At 39.5% G+C, this 27,316-nt stretch overlaps 2 protein-coding genes across 6 annotated transcripts; both read right to left on the bottom strand.

The window, feature by feature from the left end:
• Positions 1 to 2,370: 2,370 nt before the first annotated feature.
• On the bottom strand, positions 2,371 to 11,786 carry LOC110840176 (uncharacterized). Of its 5 annotated transcripts, none has more exons than XM_087340114.1 (4): positions 11,639 to 11,786; positions 7,301 to 7,464; positions 5,887 to 6,312; positions 2,371 to 3,776 (listed from the first exon to the last, which is right to left on the bottom strand). In XM_087340114.1, exons 3-4 carry the CDS (start codon positions 6,183 to 6,185, stop codon positions 2,606 to 2,608), a joined length of 1,470 nt encoding a protein of 489 aa, XP_087196240.1. In that variant the 5' UTR covers positions 6,186 to 6,312; positions 7,301 to 7,464; positions 11,639 to 11,786; the 3' UTR covers positions 2,371 to 2,605. The 5 variants fall into 5 exon arrangements, with proteins under 5 accessions (XP_087196240.1, XP_087196278.1, XP_087196346.1 ...); XM_087340152.1 differs by lacking the exon at positions 11,639 to 11,786 and adding an exon at positions 11,357 to 11,631; XM_087340220.1 differs by lacking the exon at positions 11,639 to 11,786 and adding an exon at positions 8,309 to 8,576.
• Positions 11,787 to 13,792: 2,006 nt separating this feature from the next.
• Positions 13,793 to 26,926, bottom strand: LOC110829271 (uncharacterized). Its single transcript, XM_022062838.2, has 7 exons — positions 26,724 to 26,926; positions 23,071 to 23,304; positions 22,159 to 22,328; positions 21,588 to 21,757; positions 18,321 to 18,479; positions 16,922 to 17,126; positions 13,793 to 14,170 (listed from the first exon to the last, which is right to left on the bottom strand). Exons 2-7 carry the CDS (start codon positions 23,215 to 23,217, stop codon positions 14,011 to 14,013), a joined length of 1,011 nt encoding a protein of 336 aa, XP_021918530.2. The 5' UTR covers positions 23,218 to 23,304; positions 26,724 to 26,926; the 3' UTR covers positions 13,793 to 14,010.
• Positions 26,927 to 27,316: the final 390 nt, after the last annotated feature.

Here is a 27,316-nt window from a genome sequence, read left to right as displayed (position 1 = left end):
GCGCTGGAGCGGGTGTTTCCCAATCCTAATGGCTGGTGACCTCAACGCGAAGCACACGGACTGGGATTCTAGGCTGATCTCTGCTAGGGGCTCGGTCCTGCGTGATATATTTTTTTGTAGTGTTCTGTCTGGCGACAGGTCCATATGAACAGGATCCTTCCATCCTTTTCTCGGACTGGGACCTGTTCATATACGTTCTTGGCAGATGATCCAGAAGTGGTTTGCCATTGCCTTCTTCTGTGTATGAATGGAGTAATTGATGGGATGTCACGGAGAAATTGGGAAGCCCCGGGAGGAAAACTCCGTGTTGCCTAGACCACGGCCTTGCCCAACACAAGTTATAAATTCGGTCACCGCCGGGAATCGAACCCGAGACCTCAAGATTACAAGGCCAGCGTTCTAACCGCTAGACCACGCCAATAGAAATTCCTGCTTTATCTAAGGCCGGATACCCTAACCACGTCTCCCTACACACACAACGCAACCCCCGACGTCCTTGATATTGTCCTCATCAAGGACTTCGTCCTACCGGTGCACCTGACTCTTTGTCCCGCACTCGGCTCAGATTACCTGCCCGTCCTCATCGACACCACGTGCCGATCGTCCTTTCAAAACCCGCCTGATCGCCCGGACTTCGCGAGAATGAACTGGGCTGCATTCCAGGCTTGCCTTGAAAGCAGACTCCCGGGGAATCCCGTGGTAAACGACGAGGAGGCAATCGACAAGTGCGTCGAGGAGCTGACCAGTGCTATCCTGGAAGCCACAGCAGCGTCCGCTCTCAAGCTTCGACCCCGCGTTGACAGGCGACCGCTTCTGCTCGCTAGTATTCGGGATGAAATACGCCTTAAGAACCGGCTGAGGAGGCGGTGGCAGGTTACGAGGGACCCCGCTCTTACGACCCAGGTCAATCGACTCCAGAGGTCGGTGACCTATCGTCTCAACGAGTGGCGGAACGAACAGTGGAACGACACGCTCGAATCCTTGGACTGCGAGGACCAGTCGCTTTGGAATATGACCAAGCGGGTGATGCGAGTCCCCTTGATAGTGCCGGGAGGACTGGCTATCCCGGTAGACAACCCGTCGGACCCGGCTGCAATTGACTTGGTTAACGAGGCGATGCGAGCATACGCTTATGCCCCGGCAAGCGAACCGAAATTAACCAGTCCCTCGGATGTCTCCCAGGCCATCAAGGAACTCAAGGTTGGCAAGGCTCCGGGTCCCAACGGTATACTGACCTGTTCAGTATACCGTAGGGGCCCGGAGCCTTGCCAACATCTGAGACATCTCCCACGACGCGCGATAACCTTTCTCACGAAAGTGTTCAATGCGGTCCTCCGCAGGCAGTACTCCCCCTCGGCATGGAAACACGCTCGCGTGGTGTCCATACCGAAATCGGGGAAGGACCCACGCTACCTTCTTCCTACAGACCCATCAGTCGGCAAGCTCGTTAGTAAACGAGGGTCTGGCCTTTCCTAGTCTTGCCAGCTATGCCTGGACTTGCCTGGCCTCGCGTGGACTCGACTGCCAGTCATGCTTGGCCTCACGTGGCCTTGTCTGGGTTTCCCTGGCATTCCCTCGCTTTCAACAATGCAAACAGATATTTGTTTACACGGCATTGTTGTGTTCCACGACAAATTGGTTGAAGACAACGAGGAATCACAAATTTTTATAGTAAAAAGTTATAGTAACTTAATCAAACCCCTCCTTCGGGGGGGTTGGTCAAATGTTTAAATCGCAACCAATCCCTCTTCGTGGGTTAGTTGCGTTTTAAAAACTTGAGTAAGACATTAAACTACTCTCCCCCTTCGGGTGGGTTAGTTTAGTGTCTCATTCAAGTGTTTTAACCCTTGAGTAAGAAACTAAACTACCCCCCGAATGGGGGTTAAAACACTTGACCAACCCCCCCTTCGGGGTGGTTAGTTTAGTGTCTCATTCAAGTGTTTTAACCCTCCATGACCAATGTCCGCACTTTGTCAATGACATCAGCATTTCGGCTCATTAACGGTTTCTCGGAACGCTAGTCCACCAACATGCGGCCATCTTTAAAGCGGTTGAACCACTCTTTAATTTGAGTGAACCCCATTGTATCATCGCCGAAAGCCTGCTGAATTCTGCGGTTTGTTTCGACTTGGGTATCCCCAAGTTTCTGACAAAACTTGATACATTATCGATGCTCCAAGCGTTCCATCATCTTAAGCGAAACGAGAATGCGACGTACACGTGTTACACCACTTCGCTATCTGGCACACACAGACGCATCCAGTGGTGCTGCGAGGAAGCAAGAGATCTCGCATGAAAGTCCCTTCTACCACTACGCTCAGTTTCCCCACCCTTTCGCCATTACTTACCGCGGAAAAAAATATAGTCGGATACTTTTTGTCCTTTATTCACGTAATTAAAAATTGTAGCCACAAAGGTTTAATATTAGTGATAAGGAATTCCAAAAACACTACAAATTCTGAGCTAGATTAATATGATCCATACATCAATCTCTGTGTCAGTATTAACATAAATTGTATCTATTTGTCACCGGTTCAGATTAAGTATTATGGACATGGTTCAAACTGAGCAAGAAAAATATGTTACATTAAATACAGTAGCTGAGTTAGCCATAAGCTGGTACAGATCCTTCTTCTCTTAGTGTCTTGTCTTGTCTGTTCTTGTAACGGTATAAAGTTCCCTCTTCAATACTGGAATCTCTGTCTATCTTCATTCTCTTAGTCTGAGGTGAAATCATCTCACATTCGGTTTCTTCATTAAGGTACTTGCCAGGAACACTAAATATTTCATAATTTATTGTAGCTGCATCCCTAATAAAAATATGCTGCTCACTTGTAGATTTTGGCACCATATTGTTCATGTAAGATTTGTAGAGTGTATTTATATTAACATCCTGTTCACCTGCTAGCAGCTTTTCCTCATTAACACTTGTGTACATATCACTGTTTGAGCAAGATGACTGAAGAGGAACTAGTTTGTCAGACTTTACTAAAGCATAATAACACTTGTCTTTTTCTACTGTCATTGAATTGGCTACACTGTCACTGCCACTACTATTCTCACTAGCTACAGATGAATTCAGGAGTAAGAAATCTGTTAAGAGCCAATATGTACTGGATTCTTCACAGTGTGTAGGAAGAGATAAATTCATGTGCTGGTTTACTGTTGAACTGCAGCTGATGTTATTTCCCGTGTACTCCAATAGGCCACTATTAGCACCCCGAGACTCCATATTTTTGGAGCAATTTTCACTATGCACATTCTCAGGAATTCTCTTACCAAGTAACACAGAATTGTTGCCATCTTTGTCAATTCTTGCATTATCATGTGACACAATGTCAATACTGTTTAGATTAGAAATGTCGTCAGCTTGCGAATTCATGTTGTTGGCTGCAGGATTTTTATTATTAACAGCTGTCAATGATGGTGTCATTTTTCCACTGTTTGTAATACCTGCACTGTACTTGAAGTCCTCTCTCAAATTATTATTTACTGGAGCCTTGTTACAGATAAGCACAGGTCTGTCAAGTAAGAATGAATGGTCAAAACTAGGCATACCCAAAGAGCAAAGTGGTGCTGCCTCTGAGTCACCTGAATTTATCTCATGTTCACCTGACTCGCAGTGTGGCACAAGACTTGCTACTAAGCTCACTGCAGGAGACGCACTTGGTTCACATTGTTGAGGAAAAGGCTTAGGTGGTGGGTAATATACTTCTCCCTTCTCTGGTAGTTCAGGTGACACAGCCAGCTGGTGTATACCAAACACATCAGGGTACCTGCAAAAACATTCTGAGTCTATGAAATAAAAATAAAAATTCTGGATATATTTACAGGTATGAGTTCAGAAGCGCATCAAATACAATAGTTTTCAAAATGGTCACATTTAGCTGAAAGATGATGCTGACCTCTCACCGACATCTAATGCCAAGGTCAATAATGGGCAGGACCCATACCGCCTCTCCCCCCAAGCGCTTACATGGCACATAGTGGGACAATAATAACTATAAAAATATATGAAAATATACTGTAATGTTGTTATGTTGACAGTCCATCTACACAATAATATTGTAATATATGTTACTGGCAATATAAAATCAAATATACACAATAACACAGATTGATGTGTTAATGGAACTTCTTCTAACATTATGGACACTCAAATTAAGAAAGGCATAAATCATGAGAACTAGGCAGCAAAATTCAGTGCTACTCAGTGGTAAAACCACTGTACAACTGCGGTGTTTATTCAGCAGTACTTTAATGCCCGTTAATTCTCAGAAAACTTGAGCATTATGGACTGATAATTTTTGGAGGGCATCTGCCCATGAAAAATACCTTCAGAATGTAAATGTTACGTTAAACACACAAATATAATTTCAGCTCCTACAAACTTCATTAAATATGTAATTACGAGGCGCGTCCACAAAGTAAGTTTCCCACTCGTCCCACAGCTAGCAAACCTTATATTGCGCGAAGCGACTGTGCGTACGTGATAGAGCAATGACGTAGCATGGCACATGCACTAACGGCACTTCCCGCGTTCTCACAGTAGCATCGTTGCAGCTGTTGAAGATGGAGGTTCTTATTCCTGCTCCCGCCGACTGTGAAGTGCGGTCAGTGATAACGCTAGGCCGCACACGGCTCGACGGACAGCAAGTCTCCTGCAGGAGTTCACCTGGGAGGTGTTTAACCATTCACCCTACAGCCCGGACCTCGCTCCCAGTGATTTCCATCTTTTCCTACACCTCAAGAAATTCCTGTCCGGTCAGCGTCAGCGTTTTGAGAATGACAGAGAGGCGGAGATGGTTGTCACACAGTGGTTCCAATCCCAGGCGGCAGACTTCTACGACACAGGTATTCAAAAGTTGGTCCCACGGTATGACAAATTTCTCAATTCCGGTGGCGAATATGTTGAAAAATAGCTGGACACTTGCTGTATCTGTTTCAATAAATATTTCCATGAAATTGTGTTTTGTTTCTGTTAACGGCCCCAGGGAAACTTACTTTGTGGACGAGCCTCGTACGTTTCAGATAATCCTGTCTCATACTAAATCATTCTTCAAAGGAAGGGAGTCCATTTGTTTTAAGTATAATATGAAATGAGACTAACATTTATTAGTTTCAACCATGCTAAAAATGTCCCATGTCACCACACCATGACAGTCCTCATGAAACAGGATAAGGTTAGAGAAAACAGACACCATGCTCATGTTCTGACAGAAGAGAGCATTCAAGTATGCTTGATAAATAAGGGAGTGAAATCAATCTTGTATGACTGAGATGTGCGTAGTTCTGCTATTATGGAGAGAAAGAAAGAAGAAAGAGGGGATATGGGGACTGTTTTGCAAAGTGGCAGCCAACTATGAAAGTATCGGAATGGTTTGGAGATTGATTCAAAGATGTTTTCACTGAGAACAAGGTCCTACCTCCCCCCCCTCCCTCAAAAGCAATGGGTATATTAGTAAATACGAATGGCAGAAGCTGGAAATCTAGAGCAATACATGCAAATGAATTGGCTCTAGTTCCAAAAGTTGGTTGTGAATGTATGACATAAGAAAACGTATTTTAACATTATTTTACAAGATATTTTTTAATACATGCTACAATTGAAAAAGATTTACCAAAAAAAAGGGGGTCTAAAAAAATCCCTGTTCTATGAAGATGCTTGCCAGACATCAACTTTAGTTCAGAAGTGTCCTACTGTGACACATGGTCAATAGAAGTTAAATGGCAATTTAAAAACATACCTGTAATAAGAAAAGAGTCCTACAGCCATATAAAAATTGATAAACCTCTTTCATTTCATTACAATAAATCATAAACTTCAACTCAACTAATAGTTTACAATATCAACAATAAAAAAATCACACAAAGCGAAGTACATACCTATCTTTACCTGGTGGCACGGGTAAAGCATCAGCATTGCCGAAACATTTTCTACTATTGTGTTTAATGCTTCTGGTGGCTGTGATACATTCTTCACGCTGCTGTGCTGCTAATGAAACTTCAGGTTCCTCACAAGGTTCACACTCATAGAGCAGAATGTATGCATTAGTTTCTAAAACTTCTGACACTGACATGTGATACACTAACTTGTCATCAAACTCAAAGTAATGACCGGCACACATTCCTGCCACTGCAGTATAGTGTCCAGATTCGACTGATGAACCAATGTGTGTAACCATAGAAACTAGACTGTATATAAGTGGTTCTGATCTACGTTGAGCTGAAGAAGGACAAAGCAACCTTGTAATATCCAGTCGTTCTGAAATTGTCACATGCTTCGCAATCTTCCTTCCCGAGAAGTTGAACCTATAAAAGACAACGAATATTCCAGTAATCATAAAGCACTTGAGTTTGTTTACTACATGCGTGGCAGTTGTACATTTTTTATAATTTAAATGTTGTAATCTGAAATCAGGAATAATTATAAATAGCTGTTAAAAAGGAAGATAATTGTACGATTTTGTTTAATTTAAGAGTTATCTGCACTTGTGACACCTGTCCCGCAGATATTTCAGTAATTACTGTAAGACATACATGTCTTTCCTAAACCAGATAAATATTTCATGTATTAATTAAGATCTTTATCGCTTAAACTTCAGGCCAATTTACTTAACCTATTGATTGAAGAGCTTAAACAGCAGGGTACAGCCTAAATAAGAGTTCCATACAAAACTTATTAACTGCACGCTGCACATGGCGAAACATTCTATGTTAACAGCATTAACAGCATGCATTATGTGCTACAAAATAAAAAGTAAACAATTTCTTAAATGTCGTTTTAAAACAGAATTTTATTTTTGCATTTAAGTTTTTAAACATTATCACACTGAATAATGTAGAGCTATAAGTATACAAAATAGCAAGTTTTAATCATGTAATTGTTTGTTCGTAATACATCAGTATGATGTTAACTACGCCTTGGGTTTCTTAAAAAGTTGTGACTACAGTCATTGAATTTCAGTGTTTTTCTTTTTAAATAAAGTATTTAAGTCAGATCAAATCCACAGTGATCTGCAAAAACCCAATGTATACAAACTTTGTTCTTATTTTTCATCATCTTGTAGAAGCTGAGTATAAACATTTTCAAACACAGTATATTCTCCAACAGTTTCATTTCAGTCCATATATTATCTTTGTAGTGCTCACTGGATTTACAAACCATTTTGACTAAATTCCTAGAGATTATTCAACTTAACTTTTTCTACTAATTTGTGTATAAGCCTAAAGACATGATTTTAATTATTTTAAATTAAAATACACAGCAATGAAACATGCAGAACAATTTCAAATATACCTGCAGTGATGAATTGATGTAACAAGTGTTTCCAAAATTAACCATTCCTGCTCCTACGTAATGGGTTTGTCTCCAGCCCAACTGCACAAATTCTGCTGGGAAAAGTGTCACTTTTGCTGCTGGCATTTTGGAATCAGGTACAATCATTGTAGCAGTGCTGTTAACTGAAAACAAATTACCGTGTTTAAAATTCCCGCCACCGTAATCTATCCTGAGCCAGCTGCATCCAGTTCGCTCCATCGATTCCTGTCTCCCTTCCCCCGCTATGCGTGCTGCATGTCCCGCCTACCTCATCATCCTTCATTTTACTCACCCTAACAATATTAGGCAGGTGAGGAGTACAGGCCCTGCAGCTCATCACTATGCAACTTTCTCCGTGATACGTCTTCCTCCCTTTTAGGTCCAGATATCTTCCTCTACACTCTGTTCTCAAAGAACCTCAATCTCTGTTCCTCAGTTCAAAGCGAGAGACCGAGTTTCGTACCCATGCAGCACACCTGCTTAAATTACGTTTTGGTTCATTTTAATCTTTAGTCTTGTTTAGATATGAGACGGGAGGACAAAGGGTTTGGACTGAATAACAACAAATATTCACTGGATTTAATCTGCTCTTGATTTTGTCACGAATGTCATTGACTTGTTAGTGTCACATCTTCCAACGATTCCTTAGTTATGCTTGTATTCTGGTTCTGTCCTTAATTCTTATGCCGAGATATGATCATGTACTTTGTCTTTTTTGCATTTATTCTAGACCAATATCCCTGCTAGCCCCTAAGGGCGTTTCCTTATTCGTTTTCATATTATCTATATTAGTGGTATTCATCCTTTTTTTTGTTCGCGTACCCCCAGATATAATTTCCTTTCAACTGTTTACCCCAAAAGTTGTTGATGTATAATTCAAGTTATATATAGTATATAATCTACATTTAAAATAAATTAAATAAATTACATTACTGATTATTCAGTGTGTATCATAAAATAATATATATTATTTTAAATTTCACGTACCCCCTAAGATGTCTTCGCGTACCCCCGGGGATACGCGTACCCCAGGTTAAAAACCACTGATCTATATCATCGCCCAACAGATTAATATCATCAGCATAGACCAGAATCTGATGTATCACTTTCAGTTTCAAACCGGCCAGATGTTCCTGGACTTTTCTGATGGCACATTCTAAGACAAAATCTAAAAGCAGCTTCGATAGAGCATCTCCCTGATTCAGGCTATTCCGAGTAGGAGATGTATCGGACAAAAGTTCAACTGCACGGATTTCGCTTATGATTTCACTTACACAAGTTTTAATTTGCCTGACTACCTTCTTAGGTACATCAAATTCAATAAAATATTGTAAAGAGCTTCCCTTATAACTGAGTCATAGGCTTCCTTGAAGGCTATAAGTAGCTGATGTACTGTCCCATTGTACTCCCACTATTTCCATAGTATCTGGCGAATGTAGAAAATTTGATCAGTTGTAGACGTATTACGACGGAACCCACACTTATTATCCCTAATAATTTCACTGGCGCATGGAGTAGCGTCGCTAGACTAATGTTGGACACAATTTTGTAGGAAGATAATAAGAGGAAGTTTCCTCGATAACACTGTTCAACAGCCAAAATATATCGGAGACGAAACTAACCAATTTTTACTAATTTTGAGCTGCTAAACACGAAAATGATATTCATTTTGCATGATTGGTTCGCATTTCGAAGATATTCATACCAAGCTGTTTCGCTCTATTTTCGTAATTTTCAGAATTGTAATGGTCTACTTACTTCAGAAACAACCTGTAAAAGGGTGGAGAAGGTTTTATTTCCTTCTGCAGGTCTAGTCAACATTCCTAAGGGATGATTAATAAATTGGTTCAGTTCTGTTTGGCAAACAAGTGTTTTGTGGAGTGCGGATTTTGTGTTTCACTTAGTCTTAGAATACTTATGTAGTAAACAGCAAAAACGTCGTTGTGAGTACTTAAATGAGAAATTTGTAACACTAAAATATACAAAATTTCGCGTAGATGTGTCAATAATCCTAACAACGTTTGTTATATCTGTGGAGAAGTGACTTTTAAATCACAAAAACGAAACTTGACCCCCATCGTTAAGAAAGCGAACCACCTTTATTTTGGTTGCAATGAGGGTGACATGGGCAGGGCATGGACACTCCATATTTGCTTTCTGAAGTGTTCTACAAATCTACGTGAGTAGCTAAAAGGAAAAATGCAGTCTATGCCCTTCGCTGTGCCCATGGTGTGGCGGGAACCGCATAATCATGTAAACGACTGCCACTTCTGTATACTTCCTCCTGTCATCGACATAAACAATAAAAAAAAAGTTGACAGTGGAACCACGGTTCCGGAGAATTTGACGTAAGAAAGTTTATATATTTTTATATATTTTCTTTATTCTAAATATTTCCTTTATACATGCTTTACAATTGAGTAAAGTTTGATTAAGACATTGCATAATCAACTTGAATTAGTTACGCTTAAAATGGGTCTGTGGTAGCTGAATGTAATGTAAAGTAATGTAATGTAATGTAATGAAATGTAATGTAATGTAAGGTAAGGTAATGTAATGTAATGTAATGTAACGTTTCCTAGGTAACAACAATGCCGAGTAAACACGACGTTTGCTAGGTAACCAGGTTACACTTTTTCGTTCCACTTTTTTGCCGAAAGACCCTTCCTTACAGACGTATTTACGTCAGAAAAAATTTGAAATGTTAATTGAATATTACTTTATTGTAAATAATACGTGAACAAATAGAAGTCAATCTAATATTAATAGAAACTGTGTTAGAAAGAAGACAAGCCTAATTTAGCCAATAAGGCTAGACTAAGAAGCCAAGACAAGCCAATAAGGAGATTAGCTCAGTTCCTTGACTCTATGATATACGGTCCCGCGAGGGATTGTCCCGTTTTTGAGGGTGATGTCCCGTTGTCCAGACAAGGATAAAATGGGACGCCGAATAACACCGTTTTTCAACAGCGCTCTTTTGTTTATAAGTGATACAGATTTTTCATTATGGCATACAAGCAGAAACTGGAACTTAGACTCTTCGACTAACAGCGGATATCAGAAAACACCGTTGTTACAATTCTTTGATATAGGTTTATTGAAATTAATGGAGACAAAAATAATTCTCGCCGAGATATTAGGATAAATAAATAATATAATCCAAGGACGTCTACAGAGTCATCGATTACAAATGCGTAATTATAACTCTTCATGCCCGAGTGCTGTACTGTATATCCAAATCTTAACTGGGCTTTCTGAAAATTCCAGACTCTTTCACATTCACAGCTGCAATAATTAACCAAACGGCTGCCAGCGATGCTACCTTCAGTTTCGAAAGGCTATTTACTCTAACTTTAAAATTTAAGAAAACTGAGTGTGCTGAACTTGGACGATCGTTATATTTTAATTTAATTTATAGAAGTAAACGGTTATCGGAGGCTACAGGGAATTAAAAATTGCAAGTTCCCAATCGTGGCTAATGGTTCATGTACGCTTCCTTAGTATCCATTCAAAAATCCCAGCTTCTACGTTTTGATCTCCCAGGCTTTCGTTTTGCATACTTTTCATTTACCGCATACCTGCTACATGCTCAGCCCATCTGACACTCCTTCTCTAATCGGATTAATAATATTTGGTGAAGTTTTCAAGTTATACAGTAATAATTTTATTAACAGCAAATATAACACTAATATATCACAACAAGAACCACGGAACATAAACTTATGAAGCTACTAAGGCGTTGACGAGACCTATACAACTTGAAAGTACGTTTCGGCTCAATACCCTGATGTTGGAGGCAGCAAGGACCTGTGAAGGGTTAGTGAACTTCTACCAGACTACACGACGCTACAACCGAGGAAACAGCTACCTTCTACTCACCGCCGAGAAAATTTTTAATTTGTTTTCACCGACATCCAGCATCCGTAAATCGGGATGGGTCGTTTCAAAGTGCAGACGAATGTTCTGTTCCTTAGGTACAGACACATATTTTGTCTTTCGTAAATTCATTCGTCCAGTCTAGATTAAATGACCTACCTTCAGATCCCGTCTTTCCCTGCTTCATAGAATTCGTATTGACAAGGAAAATAATGAAAGGCAGTCAACGTTTTACTCAACACTCACAAAACACGAAAGGACGCAATTGAGTTCAGGATTATCTGTCTTATGTCCTAATACAGGTTTTATAAAACCAAAAGTAAATCCCTTTAAATGTAGGCATTTAACACTAAATAAACAGTGGTTTCAGAACGTTAGGCCGTGCAGTTATAATTTTGACGATGCAAATTCCCTAACTCAAAATATTTTTAATATACTAGCCTGGAACACTTGATGATAAGTTAAAATGATGTTCAGAGAAGTAACCTCTCAATAATTATTAAATTAATTGCTTCTACAACACGGATTTGACGCCCGTCAGTCTCAGAATCCAACTGTTTACTGCACAGGATACATGGATATTTAGGCCAACAATATCAACAACTAACAATGCATAATCATCATCATCATTGCCTCTACAGCTAACAATGCACCTACAATTATTTATCCGCATTCCCACTACGCGGCGCTAAGGTGGCAAATAAAGGAACACAAGTTCTACATTCCGAAAATTGTAATAGTAATTTATTTTATTATTCTGAAGCGTTTGTTGAGCAAGGGAACTGTGGGGTACCACGTGATATAAAGTGCAATTTGTTCAGTGATCGGTCACGACCTCCACACGTCTCATCTTCTGGAAGCACAAAGGAGTTACGTGCGAGATTGACGTTTTAGAGAGCAAAAGACGAACAAAAGTTTTGTATTTCATATGCAGCTCGGCAACATAACGTTTTGTTCCCAAGAGAATGCAGGTGGGAAGAATAATTGGCGTCGGGATTATGCTGCAGGATCTTATCACAAGCAAGTTACGTAATGAAGAACTGGAGTTTTTAGTAATGTAGGATTTAAGGTTTCACGGCGGAGAGTTTCAAGCTGGCTGTCCTCTAGGTTGTTGCGCCAGGTAGTCTGGTAGACGGTTACCAGCGTTTCAGAGGTAAACGTGGCGATGAGATTGCCCTGATGATGGAGGCAGCAAGGACCCGACCACACGGCGCCGAAGACAGCCATCTTCGATTTCACTTATGTTTGTTATGCACATGAACTATATGGCATAGACGCTGATTCGCCGTGACTTTTTTAATCGTCTTCAATTGATTCCGTTATGGGTAATGTCTACTCTGAGTGTTTCAGTTCGATTTAAATTTGAACACAGCAACTTGAATTCGTACATCCATTTTAAATGTGCATCTGTATCGGAGCTATATACCGCAGATTTGACTGCTCTTACCTAGTGTACAAAAAAGACAGATTTTTTTTAAGAAGCGCTTTACCCCGGGAATTGACCCCGGTACCCATTGGATAGGAGGCTGGGTGGACCCCAGAGTCGGTCTGGACGCAGAGGCTACAGGAAAAATCCTCTCCGCCTGTCAGTGATCGAACCCCGTTCGTACATTCCGTAGCTACCTGCTATACTAACTCAGTTGGTTGTAACTAATAATAAATGTTGATTCGGAAGACTCTGTACAACGCAAAACCTTATATTAAGCCTCCTTCTCAGCGTATACACTGAAACGAATGTCAAAAGTCCACCTCGAGTCTGCCTGATGGGAACTGAACCCAGGACTGGTTATCATACCTGCATACAGGCATTCGAGAAGCTGCCTGTCGTGCCTCAGGCCTTTCGTGAGAGGGAGGTAACAAAATTAAACTTTGCCGAAGTCATTTTGTGCTTCAAAGCACATCCACAGACAAAATCAGCTTCAGACATTCGTAAAAGCCGGCGAGGGTCACCGAGTGAAAGATTAATGAGGAGACGGGAGGCGGGAGACAACTGCACAGTGAGGGGCTCTACTAAATTTTCAATGTTTGATCCCAACACTTACTTTGTTAAAGTATGCTATTTTGCCCCAAGTTATGCCACAGATATGTAAAATGAACATGTAACAGTTAAACTTATTTCACGAGATCTGTGCATCTCACGGCAATTAAGATGTCTCTACCGGTCTTCTGGGTCGTTACGTCATGTTGACTTGTAAGCGTCTACCAATTTTTAGGAGGCATTTAAATCCTATGAAACTTTCATATTTACCCACACGTTAACATGGCGTAGCATACCACAAAACTCTATATTTTATCCTCAGAGAGTAGTTATGGGTTTTATGCAATTCTCAAAATAATTAGGGATTACTTACGTGAACAGTCTGATCGTTGTTATGGAAATGCTCTGTGTTTTCTTTGAGGTAGTGGTACGCAACCATCAGCTCCAAAGTGTTTTAGACACAGTTAGTAGAGACTAATCGAGTTAATCGATTATAATACAATGTAATTTCTTACTCTACAGACGATCGCACAAAGAATTGGTTAATATAGCTTTAATGTTAACAATAAAAAACGAAATGTGTTTAAAATAACATGGTTATATTAAGACGTCTTGAACATAACATACTGAGGAGTAACACTTCCTTCTTAAATTCATAAAATACTTTATTTTTCATTTGCCGTCTTCTTTACCACTCTGCTGATGTCCTATCACACCGTCATGTTGAACCTTGATTTCTTCTTCAAAATTGACATCTTCAAAAAGGTTATTTTTGTCTCATCCCGGGGTTACTTTCGTCGAGATCTTAGTTTTACTGTTGCTCTTCTTGGTTCCCTTAAACTTTCAGGGATCCAATTTTTTTCAAAATTTTCTGCCGTTCTTCCTCCAGCAACATATCCCTGTGTTTATAGATGTAGTCTTTTGCATTCGGAAGTCCCTTGACTACACAGGCCGATAGCTCTGTTCTATGTGTATTCATGTCTGCAACCTCGTACCTGCAGTTGTGAAAAATTAAAAGTGAAAATAAGCAAGCTTATATATATCATCTGAAGCTCAAAATCAACTACATAACACATAAGACAGAACCACAGAAAATACGTAGGCAAATCATAACAGGGAAGCTCGAATAAAAGTACCGATACCTTTATATTCGCCCTCAAACATTTTTGACGTAAATACGAGGTGCGATCGGAAAGTTTCAAGACTGCGCCTATAAAAATCCGTACACTTATCTCAGGTATTAAATTCATCCATCACCCTCGAAATAGTTCCCCTGGGAGTGAACACAACGATCCCAGCGCCGCTGCCAAGCCTGGAAGCATCCCTGGAAATCTTTCTTTGTCAGCCTGTCAAGCACCATCTGCGATTCTGCCTGAATCTCTTCTATCATCTCAAATCTCCTTCCCTTTAGCTGAATTTTCATCTTTGGGAAGAGGAAGAAGTCACACGGAGCTAAATCCGGCAAATAAGGAGGGTGCGGGATGACGGCCATGGTGTTTGAGGCCAAAAAATGCCGAACTTTGAGGGCGGTGTGCGCTGGCGCGTTGTCATGATGCAGCAGCCAGTTGTGGTTGCGCCACTTTGCCGGCCTCTTCCGTCTCACATCTTCACGCAACAATGTCGCACAAGTCGTTGATGGTACGACGTCGATCTTCGTGAATGGCCTGCCGAATCTTCGTAACATTTTCGGGCGTTGTGTTCGAAGATGGTCGTCCACAACGCTTGTCATCATCGACAGAGGTTCGGCCATTTTTAAAACGTGAATGCCACACAAAAGTTTGTGCACGACCCATTGCGGACTCCCCAAATGCTTGCTTTAGCATTTCATACGTTTCCGTAGCCGTTTTGGCGAGTCTTTGGCAAAATTTGATGCACACTCTTTGTTCATGAAAATCCGCCATTCCGAAATCGCAGGAGGGTCGGTGTAATGTACTACCAAAACGCCCGTAACTAAGAAACAAATGCTAATTCGATGATGCCGGCTGGCACACTGATTCACTATGAATTTAGGCCGCACCCCCTAAAGGCAGAAGCTCGTACTACATCCGGTTCGCCCTCTATTGACACAGTCTTTAAACTTTCCGATCGCACCTCGTACGTCTACAAGGAAGGGTCATTCGGCAAAAAAGTGTAACGAAAAAAGGGAACGAAAAAGTGTAACAATGGTTACCTAGGCAACGTCATCTGTTTACTCGGAATTATTGTTACCTACGAAACGTCATCTGTTTACTCGGAATTATTGTTACCTACGAAACGTCATCTGTTTACTCGGCATTTTTGTTACCTAGGAAACGTCATCTGTTTACTCAGCATTGTTGTTACCTAGGAAACGTTACATTACATTACATTACATTACCTTACATCACTTTACATTACATTACATTCAGCTACCACAGACCCATCTTAAGCGTAACTAATTCAAGTTGATTAAGCAATGTCTTAATCAAACTTTACTCAATTGTAAAGCATGTATAAAGGAAATATTTAGAATAAAGCCAATATATAAACTTCCTTTCCGTATAGACGTATTTACGTCAAATTCTCCGGAACCGTGGTTCCACTGACAACTTTTCTTATAAATTGACGTCGCCTGTGATTAACGAAAGAATGCCAGTGTTATTCCGTACAGAAATTTAATCATTTTCTTAAAAAATACGTTTTTGTGGTCCTAAGATGTCTGTGACTGTGATGTGGAATAAGTATGAAGGTATTATCTTTTGGACTCGTCATCTGTGTTGACCTAAAATGTCTTCGATGTTTGATGGGATTGGTCTGGATTCCGGTAGAATGGAACTCAAAGACTGCTATTTAAACGTTCAAGTTCTTTTCTCAGTTAACCACCAACGAAAATTCTCCCAAAGGGAATTTGGTGCATGATATTCCTCTCCTTTTGGGAACCGGAAGCTTCGTTACGGGGTCACAAGAGACCGCCACCGGTCCAAATTCTGATCCAGACTGTATTTTATGATCTGTTTTAACAGTATCCTTCCATCTAAATATAGGTTACTATGAATTCTGTTGCTAAGATCTAACTACACGTATTTTCATATGTGTTCATAGAAAATTTACAGCTTTTAACAAATTAGTTTGAAAATTAATTTTTCGTCCAATAGAAAATTTTTGTGGAGAGTTTCTGTCGAGCGTAGCAATAGCAGAAGAACCTAAAACAAGTGAACTTGTTTTATTTCTAGTCCCTATGCAGACGAAATGCTTACTGTCTCCATCATCAGGTGGCAAAGGACAACACGGCGAAACACCACAAAAGACAGCCATTTTCAAATAAATTCATATCAAATATAAACAACTCGTAATGGGTATGAAATGTTAAATCTGGTAGTTTGATTGGCCTAATATCGTGATTAGTATGGCTGCGTTGATGTTTTGAGCCCCATGAGAGTATCCCTGATCAAAGAAACTTCGCTTATGGGCTTCTTATTAGTACAGTCATTGCTTACGCCTGCTTAGCATTACTCAGCCAACTGCAGCTTGGATTTAATAACTGAACTTGAACGAAACACTGTCTTGCCCACTCTCACTTTAACACACAACTCCCACCCACTTTCCTAGTGCGGCTTACATACAGACGTGATGATGGAAGCAGCAAGCGCCTTCGAAACGTCGAGAAATTTCTAAAAGCCTACAAGGTCAAAGACTCCATGAACTGATTACTTTAATTCGAAACTCACTTATTTATGCTTCCCAAATTATAGGTTGTGAAAAGATCCAAAACTATCAAATAAACAAACCATTCATTTCTCCTGTGGTCGAAACACTCCATTTGGCAAATGCTGGTTTCACTATTGAAACCACCTATGGCGAAGATGTCGTCAATTACTTGAAGCGCCATGTTGCTTCGTGAACTAGGCATGTCGGAGATCTCGGTCCACGTGTCTGTTTCAGGGTTGTACCTCTCCCCACTACTCGTAGTGCGTATCAATCTGACAAATCCTCCTGCATGTAAAAACGCTCTCTATTAGGTCACAGAATATAAAAGTAGGTTGCCGAACGAAACGTGTTTCAAGTCCATTCAGCAGGGTTCTCGCCGATAATTATTACTCCCTCAACTGGTAAAGGAATTTCCGGTTTTTAATAGAACCAGAATGTTCATTATCATGGTCACATGATCCCATCATTCAACCTTCTCCCTAACTAATTTTTATAAACTCACATTTAATATTATCCTCCTATTTATTGTCTATTCCCTTCAGGTTTTCATATTAAAACTTTGCATTTGTCGTATATTACATGAGTAGTACACAGTCCGCCCACCTCATTGTATGATGTTATGCTCCTAAAATATGAAATTCTGTCCACGTATGAATTTTATCAGTTAATGAAAACAAAACATGTCTGAAGCCGCATGAGTGAGACGAGGCAAACTAATTCCTTGATGCAATTTTGATATTTGAAGAACAAAATTACGAATAAAATGGATATGATGGAACACATTTTCAAGTCGTGATGGCTCTATTAGTGGACATTGGAATTTATGAACATACGCAGCACACCTCTGTAGTTGATTTACAGTACGCCGTTAAAACAAGACTCTCCTTAACCACACAGTGTCTATGAAGTCACCAAACCTAAGTTTAATGCCTCGTTCAATGTGCATATTAGCTCACAGTTACATATTAAATTCATAAATACATGATTGAGATATGTGTTGAAAGCATCCCGAACCCATTAGTAAACAACGCAATCCCTTTCAATATATTCCTAGAAAATCTGGCGACTGACGAGTGATTCGATTCAATTTCCTAAAATTATGTTGTACTGCAGCAGTTGCCACGCCTGTTACCTGTTCCATACGGCTGCATCCGAAAACATTGTTCAACATTAAATACACGTAATTTTATTACATAGAGAGTCGATTAAAAAACAAGGAATTCTAAAAAACCGCTTCAAAACATGGGCTTGGTGCCGAGACGAAGCCAGTGTTGCCACGGCTCACGGCAAATTGAAATTTCTTTCCCACACTCAACAAAATACGTGAAAATTGTGGCGTACTATAATAGAAATACGCTGTGAGGAGAAGGTAATCGAAACCGCGATAAATAAATCACATAATACGAGGTTAAAAATGCTGACAAACGAATTAAGTAAAAACAGGAGAAAAATACTGCTCACAAAATTGCAAATTCCTACCTACGGCGTACACACTGCCCTGGAAGGCGACGCAAGAAAGACCACTGCGTCCGGAAAACATTGGGGATTTTTTTGTCCATTGATTCGTCTGTGGGTCATACACCTCTGCTGAGGCCAAACATTCTTGGCCATTCAATCCACCAACGACGTAGATTATATCTGTAAAGAGAGACCAGCTATGTGACACAAATGGTATGTTGTATTTGAGAAGTGCTGAGTAATTGTACTAATTCGTACAAAGTACAAATGCGGGAGATTTTTTGGTTGTGAATGAGTAAAGGCTTCTGTATTTAATGTCCTAGGAACTGTAAGTAAATCGCTGCCAATGTTCGTTTCTTTTTGCATTTTACTCTATACATAACAATGAAATGAAAATAATTGAGAATTGAGAATAAAAGAGAAGAACAGAAATGTAACATAAACAACGTGAAATTTATGCGGTAGGCAGACAGGCAATTCCTCTGTTTTGTATTCACTGTTGCTAGGTTCCCACTTCCGATCAGAATTAATGAAAACTTGCATATTTCATTTGTTTGGTAAATAACAGAAAATACGGAAATTTTGCTCGTCTACAGAGCCCATCTAGGAATGATTGTACACAAAATTTCAGCTGCTGATACGCTATGCAAGGGTACGAAAAAATTGCTCGAATTTTGAATGAAGCTAGCAGCTTAACTATTGTTGTTTGCGCATAGTAGAGGAGGTGATTTAGTGACATTGTGATTACCAGATATATGCTTCAAACATTCCATTGATGCTTCATATTTCTGTCAAAATTACAGTGCAACATTTTGTGCATTATTTTTTCGTACGCATTCTGCGAGCTCTACTTGATTCCTAATATAAAATATACTGGAGACGTACGAATCAAAAATGACAACAACAACAACAACAATAATATTTTGAAACCCATTCCCATTTATTGCACATTACACCCCAGACTCAATGAAATTTTATAAAGTTAATTTCACCAATTTTTCCTTCCCCGTCGCAAAAAGAAAATCACATTTCTGTTAACAAAAATTGAAATCAAATGCAAGTGCAATTCTGTAGTTCAGTGAAGGGTTCGGGGAAAGAATAACTAAACACTTTCACTGCATTTCAACGATGGGTTCATGTCTCTTACCCCCTAAACCATAGGTTAAATCTAAAGACAGAAGGCATTCATTAGTCATTAATTCAAAACAACAAAATATATAACTGTAAACGTTTCCCTGAAATGTATTGAAGCTTAAGTGCATGAACCTCTCCAACTTACAACAAAAGGGTGTCCAAGATATAGTGTATTGTGGAAATGTAAAATTATATGATATTCGCCGGTTCCAATTAAAAGTGTCCAATATAAAGGGTTTGTACAACTTGAGAGAATTTACCGTATATTAGTACATGTATTAGTCGTTCGCTCAGACATGAGCTGTGGATATGCGCGTAAGGGAGGGTACTGACGCTGTCTGCTAGTGATAGTGGGGCGAGTAGGGGAACAGATTTCTCTGTACTACTGAACACAAAAATATCAGTGCATTTGTACCATCACCCCAGGCATGTCCTTTCGTGTGTGAGGAGTGAATGTACGTTTCGTCCATTTAGATAATAGGTCGCCCCTCATTTCTGTAACGACTTATATTTCTCAAATAAGACAGTCTTGCTGCACGAATATCATCCTTTTGGATGAGAACTTTCCTATTACTTTCCGATTTCCTCCACCTGAAGCCTAAATTTCTAATTATTTTCCAAAGAGCCCACTTCCCGCCACTGAAGTTAATCTTTTTCTTAATTACTGCCAACAACGATTTTAAAGTAGGACGCTCGCCTTGTGTAGTGTGAAATTCGTTAATCGTTCTTCGAATTACACACTTGTCAAAATCATCTACATCTGTTTTAATTTTCCTTCTTGGCCGTTTCTTGTGAGGTGTGCTGAATTCTTTTCCCACTCTTTTATTATGTTCGTACTCTTTCAGAATGCGTTTCAGAGTACTTATAGACACACCAGTAGCTTCAGAAACACGATTTTGTATTTGATTAACGTTAATCACATTGCCGCTGTCCGCTTCTTTCTTCATAAAACTGTAAACACTTATCACCATTTCTCTACTTTGGTTGTGTATTACTTTACGTCCCCCTATTTTCTTTACACCTCTGCCCACGCTTTGCATTCTGTTCGTGCTGAGTAGAAACAGCGATGAATATGAAATGCCTATTGAAAATGGGTCAATGTTTTTAAAATGGAATTTACCACACGAAGTGAACTCGGCCGCTTCTGCCTTGGAACTGAGCTCTGAGTTCACCCCATCCACTGTTCGGGGTGGAAATGCACTGCACATCTCAAGGCCATAGCTCATGTCCTAGCAAACAGCCTATACATAGTGGCCATGGATGAGTGAAGTCTTTTGTTTCGGTGCATTGTTTCCACAAAGCAGCATATAAAACACCTGAAGATTTCTGTCTTCTGGGTTGTTGCGCTGAGTAGTCTGGTCGATGTTAACCAACTTTTCAAAGGTCATACTGCCTCCGTCATCAGGGCGTGATGACGGAGGCAGTATGACCTCTGAAACGTTGGTTAGCATCGACCAGACTACATGGCGCAACAACCCAGAACACAGAAATCTTCATACTCATCGCCTTGAAGACGGAGGCAGTATGACCTCTGAAACGTTGGTAAACATCAACCAGACTACACAGCGCAACAACCCAGAAGACAGAAATCTTCATACTCTGATGACGGAGGCAGTATGACCTCTGAAACGTTGGTAAACATCAACCAGATTACACGGCGCAACAACCCAGAAGACAGAAATCTTTACACTCACCGCTGTGAAAACCTCAAATCTTACATATAAAACACCTGCGTATTATATACATACTGATAGTTCCTATGTACTTAATTATTCAATAAAATACGTGTGTATGTGTGTGAGAGAGAGAGAGAGATTTCTCAAGTCTTTCGCTGCCGCTCTCCGCTGCAATATACCGGTGAATACCGCGCTCGCTATTGCTTTGACGCGCTGCTGTCACGCGCATGCCCAGTGACGGGAATTTTAACCAAACTCTCCAAATTTGAGCATTTTTTTCGCACCCTTGCATAGCGTATCAGCAGTTGAAATTTTGTGTACAATCATTACTAGATGGGCTCTGTAGACGAGCAAAACTTCAGGTGAGGTTTCGACCTGATCAAACGAAATATTCCCTTGTCACTTCTGATTACTCCTAAACACGATGCCTTGCCATTATTCATTAATTTACGCGGTTGTATTTCACAAGAGTCACTACCATTGAGCACAGCCACACTTGCATCGGATCGCTCAGTGTTCATAGAAGCGATCATTGACCACTCGTTCGTCCTGTAGTTGTATCGTTCAGCCGTTTTATGTCGACAAGAGCCATCATAGCCACCAACAGCGTACACCAGATCCATGAGCACTGCCACATTGACGTAGCTTCTGAAACGAAATAAGTGCAGTCTTCACCAGGCTTCAGGTCCCTCTGGCTTTGATGCTCATTTATTGCGCACACAAATAGATTTTCTTTCCCAGAAAATCACCCTGCATTATCTACCGTTGAATCAAATGAGTAATTCAAATTCAATGTGTAATTGAAATGAGTTCGCAAGGAAATCTAATATTCAAAACCTGGAGAAACTAAGAACGAAATTATTAACTGGCTTCTATTCCGAGTTTTAATGGAGACCATTTTTGATGTAAGTGCATTTATTTACGCTACTTGTTCCTGTATGTGAGCGGTAAAGGTTATAGCCATTGTACACTTATATTTCTTGAATAGCAGAGCAACTATCAGTTTTTCAAGAAGGACGGACTTCGTTAGCTTACTAGTTGTGTCTTACCTGCGGGCATTCATGGGCGTCACCTCACGCCATGTCTTTGTAAAAGCGTTGAAACAGAGGACTGAGCTCAAGAAGTAACGCCCGTCATAACCACCGATGACGTAAATGTTGAAACCGACTACTGCCGTGCCATGGTAAGTTCGCGGTCCGATCGTGTTGCACTCCTCCATCTACAACGACAACGACAGATTACTGGAATATTATGTTTTGTTTGTTTGCTCTTGGTTAAGTTTTTACCTAAGATTCTCGACAACTATGGGAAAGAAATGAATTTGAAGCTTCGGTGCAATTGCAACTAAGTAACTGATCTACTGCTGTTCTGTTCCAGTTATGTTTCTGCTCTCGGAAGAAAGTGGAATATGTTATACGTTTATGACATTCGAGGCTCTCACGGCGATGAGGACAGCTTTCAGTATAAGGGTTTTAACGACGCGAGGCTGCTGGCAGCGGAATGGAATAGAATCAACGTACTAATTCACACGGCGTTAACACGCAAATAACCAACATTCTCGCTGCTCAGTACTTGCGTAATTTAGAATGTTGAAATCTACACTGATGGACAACAACAATTCCGATTAATGTCCAAACTCACCAGACAGCATTTCACTTAGGCCGTTTATGGTAAATATTGTAAGTGGCGAACAGAACTTATTTCATGGACCCAGATAACAACACATACTACACATACGAGAAACGTTTACTTCATTTATTTATTCGGTTTAATTTGCTTGACTGTAACATATTTAAAATGAACGTACCACTGTTATGGAAAGGAATTAATACAAAAAATCTGCAAACAAGGTTTAAATACATATTAACGAAATAAGAAAACTAATTAAGTGGCAGAGATATGCAAAGAGAAAGATTTTTATGCAGACATCATTTAACAAGGCACAATTGCGTGGAACTTACCTTAATCCATTGATCTGCGAGTATGTCATAGGTTTCAATCCCATCAGTGAAAATTCCCGCTGTCCACCCTCCAATAACAAAGAGAATGTCATGAGGAATTCGCGGATATGCAATCTTCGGAGTCCGTAATTCTCTGTCGTTCACCATAATTTGTGAGTCGTGCAGAAAATTAAACGTCTCTTTAATAACGGGTCCGCACACCTCATTTTCCCTCACATATGGGTGAAGTCTCACCTGTTTCATAATGCAATGTAAATATTATAAACATTTAAGAAGAGACAGTATGAATATATGGAGGTTCCATTACAGACGAAACACAGTTTTGGTTGGGAAATCCCATCGAAAGAGATTATGGCGTATACAGGAGAACAAAATTATTGGTTTATATAATGCAACTCTCACAAGAGTACACATTGCAGAGAATAGGGAGAATATTGTTGAAATGAACCTTAAGGAATTGTACTGAAAAATATTCCAATTTCAAGACACAGACTTCATTAAAATACAAATCTTGAGTTACATTAAATATGTATATATATATATATATATATATATATATATATATATATATATATATATATATTTACAGAGTGAATCAGAAGTATGTTTACAAACTTTGTGTGCGTGTTCTAGAATCAAGAATAAGAAAAAAATGTTCCTAAGAATATGGGGTCGCAAAAGTTTCATTTTCAAAATAATAGCCAAAAATTAGTTTCAATGTATGCCTTTATTGCCAAGTATAAGGACATGGATGTTTCTTTATTACAGTTGCTCAAAGGTTATTCCTCCATTCTCCACACATGCACGAGAACGATGTACACAAGACTGACACCAGGGTTTCCTCGAATCATCTGGCATGCATTCTGCACACTTTCCCATAGGTCGTCATCATTGCTTATGGGTGCTGCATAAACGAAGGACTTCAAGTGACCTCACAGATAAAAATTCAATGGAGTCAGGTTCGGTGACCTCGGTGGCCATGCTACTGGACCACCACGCCCAATCCATCACTGAGGGTACTTTTCTTTGAGATGATATCTGATTCGACGGCTCCGTCGTGCATAAACCATATTTGTCCTCTTGTATTCAGTGGTACATCTTCAAGGAGACGTTGCAAGTGTCTTCCTAAGAATCACCGATATGAAGTTCCTCTTAGACGCGATGGAAGCATGTGTGGACCAATAAGCATGTCGCCAACAATTCCTGCTCAAAAGTTAATTGAAAACCTTTCATTGAAACTTATTTTTGGCTATTACTTCGAAAATGAAACATTTGCGACCCCATGTTCATAGTAATTTTTTTCTTATTTTTTATCTCGGAACAAGCACAAGAAGTTTGTAAACATACTTTTGACTCATCCTGTGTGTGTGTATGTATGTGTATATATATATATATATATACACATACACACACATGTATATTATCTCTCAGATGCGAGCTGCATGCTTCTTTTGTCTCGAGTTAATAACTTCAATCCAGCGTGAAAATGGTGTAGCGTAGAAAGAAAGTAATGAAAAATTAAATTATGAATAAATGAGTAGCTAATCAATTATATGGGCCTATTGCTTAAAAACGTAAAAGAGAAACGGCGAAGCAGCGTTATTTAACCGATAAATAAAAAAACCGAAGTAACCTGGGAATTGCTAACACAGTAAGGAATTTAGGTCCTTATGTAAAGTTCCAGTTATTGTTGTAAGATTTTAACAAAAATTCAAATGTCAACACATCTCTTCTTTCTCTACTATAAAAATTTCTGATTCCCCGTTGTCGTCAAAAATGACGTCATCAAACAACTAACGTAATAAATAAACAACTACCAAGCCAGACGCATTATCACTGCTCCATAAGCAGCACATCGCCTCCGAACAGCGATATAAGACTATTTAAGAAATGAAGAAAAGTGAAAGAAGACGTTACCAACACCAAAAAGGTAATCTGATACTAATAATATTGGCGTATACAGGAGAACAAAATTATTGGTTTATATAATGCAACTCTCACAAGAGTACACATTGCAGAGAATAGGGAGAATATTGTTGAAATGAACCTTAAGGAATTGTACTGAAAAATATTCCAATTTCAAGACACAGACTTCATTAAAATACAAATCTTGAGTTACATTAAATATGTATATATATATATATATATATATATATATATATATATATTTACAGAGTGAATCAGAAGTATGTTTACAAACTTTGTGTGCGTGTTCTAGAATCAAGAATAAGAAAAAAATGTTCCTAAGAATATGGGGTCGCAAAAGTTTCATTTTCAAAATAATAGCCAAAAATTAGTTTCAATGTATGCCTTTATTGCCAAGTATAAGGACATGGATGTTTCTTTATTACAGTTGCTCAAAGGTTATTCCTCCATTCTCCACACATGCACGAGAACGATGTACACAAGACTGACACCAGGGTTTCCTCGAATCATCTGGCATGCATTCTGCACACTTTCCCATAGGTCGTCATCATTGCTTATGGGTGCTGCATAAACGAAGGACTTCAAGTGACCTCACAGATAAAAATTCAATGGAGTCAGGTTCGGTGACCTCGGTGGCCATGCTACTGGACCACCACGCCCAATCCATCACTGAGGGTACTTTTCTTTGAGATGATATCTGATTCGACGGCTCCGTCGTGCATAAACCATATTTGTCCTCTTGTATTCAGTGGTACATCTTCAAGGAGACGTTGCAAGTGTCTTCCTAAGAATCACCGATATGAAGTTCCTCTTAGACGCGATGGAAGCATGTGTGGACCAATAAGCATGTCGCCAACAATTCCTGCTCAAAAGTTAATTGAAAACCTTTCATTGAAACTTATTTTTGGCTATTACTTCGAAAATGAAACATTTGCGACCCCATGTTCATAGTAATTTTTTTCTTATTTTTTATCTCGGAACAAGCACAAGAAGTTTGTAAACATACTTTTGACTCATCCTGTGTGTGTGTATGTATGTGTATATATATATATATATATACACATACACACACATGTATATTATCTCTCAGATGCGAGCTGCATGCTTCTTTTGTCTCGAGTTAATAACTTCAATCCAGCGTGAAAATGGTGTAGCGTAGAAAGAAAGTAATGAAAAATTAAATTATGAATAAATGAGTAGCTAATCAATTATATGGGCCTATTGCTTAAAAACGTAAAAGAGAAACGGCGAAGCAGCGTTATTTAACCGATAAATAAAAAAACCGAAGTAACCTGGGAATTGCTAACACAGTAAGGAATTTAGGTCCTTATGTAAAGTTCCAGTTATTGTTGTAAGATTTTAACAAAAATTCAAATGTCAACACATCTCTTCTTTCTCTACTATAAAAATTTCTGATTCCCCGTTGTCGTCAAAAATGACGTCATCAAACAACTAACGTAATAAATAAACAACTACCAAGCCAGACGCATTATCACTGCTCCATAAGCAGCACATCGCCTCCGAACAGCGATATAAGACTATTTAAGAAATGAAGAAAAGTGAAAGAAGACGTTACCAACACCAAAAAGGTAATCTGATACTAATAATAAAATTCATTCAAGTCATACAGCTCATTCAAGGGTTAAAACACTTGAATAAGACACTAAATTAACCCCCCGAAGGGGATTAGTTTAGTGTTTTACTCAAGATTTTAAAACGCAACCAACCTGCTCTAGTCTACTATAAAAATCTACTATAAAAAATTGTGATTAGTCGTTGTCGTCAACCAATTTGTCGTCAAAAAATGACGTCATCAACAATGTCACCTTATATTTGTTTATACACGGCAGTACAACACAACAATGCCGAGTAAACAAATAACGCTTCAGTACCAAGCCAGTCGCATTATCACTGCTCCAGAAGCAGCACGTCGCCACCGAACAGCGAGATAAAAGTATTTAAGAAATTAAGAAAAGTGAAAGAAGACGTTATCAAGTATTTGAAGTACGAACTCCAAAAAGTGATACTCATTCGATATATTACGATTACGAAAACTATTATGAAAACTGACTTTATGATCGATTTTAAGACGAAGATTTGCAAGGGTGGGGCTGGACGTAAAAAGTTGACTGAACAAGAACTGTTGGCGGGAGGGGTAGTTTAGTTTCTTACTCAAGTGTTTTAACCCCCATTTGGGGTGGTTAGTTTAGTTTCTTACTCAAGGGTTAAAACATTTGAATGAGACACTAAACCGGAAGGGGGGGTTAGTTTAGTGTGTTACTTAAGATTTTAAAACGCAACCAACCCCCCTCGGGGGATT

Source organism: Zootermopsis nevadensis, unplaced genomic scaffold, assembly GCF_977971745.1.
Source record: "Zootermopsis nevadensis isolate Lab colony 2312 unplaced genomic scaffold, Znev_1.0 Znev_ptg000001l, whole genome shotgun sequence".
NCBI lineage: Eukaryota > Metazoa > Arthropoda > Insecta > Blattodea > Termopsidae > Zootermopsis > Zootermopsis nevadensis.
Note: the sequence above shows the minus strand (reverse complement) of the source record. Positions and strands in the feature narration are given on the sequence as shown.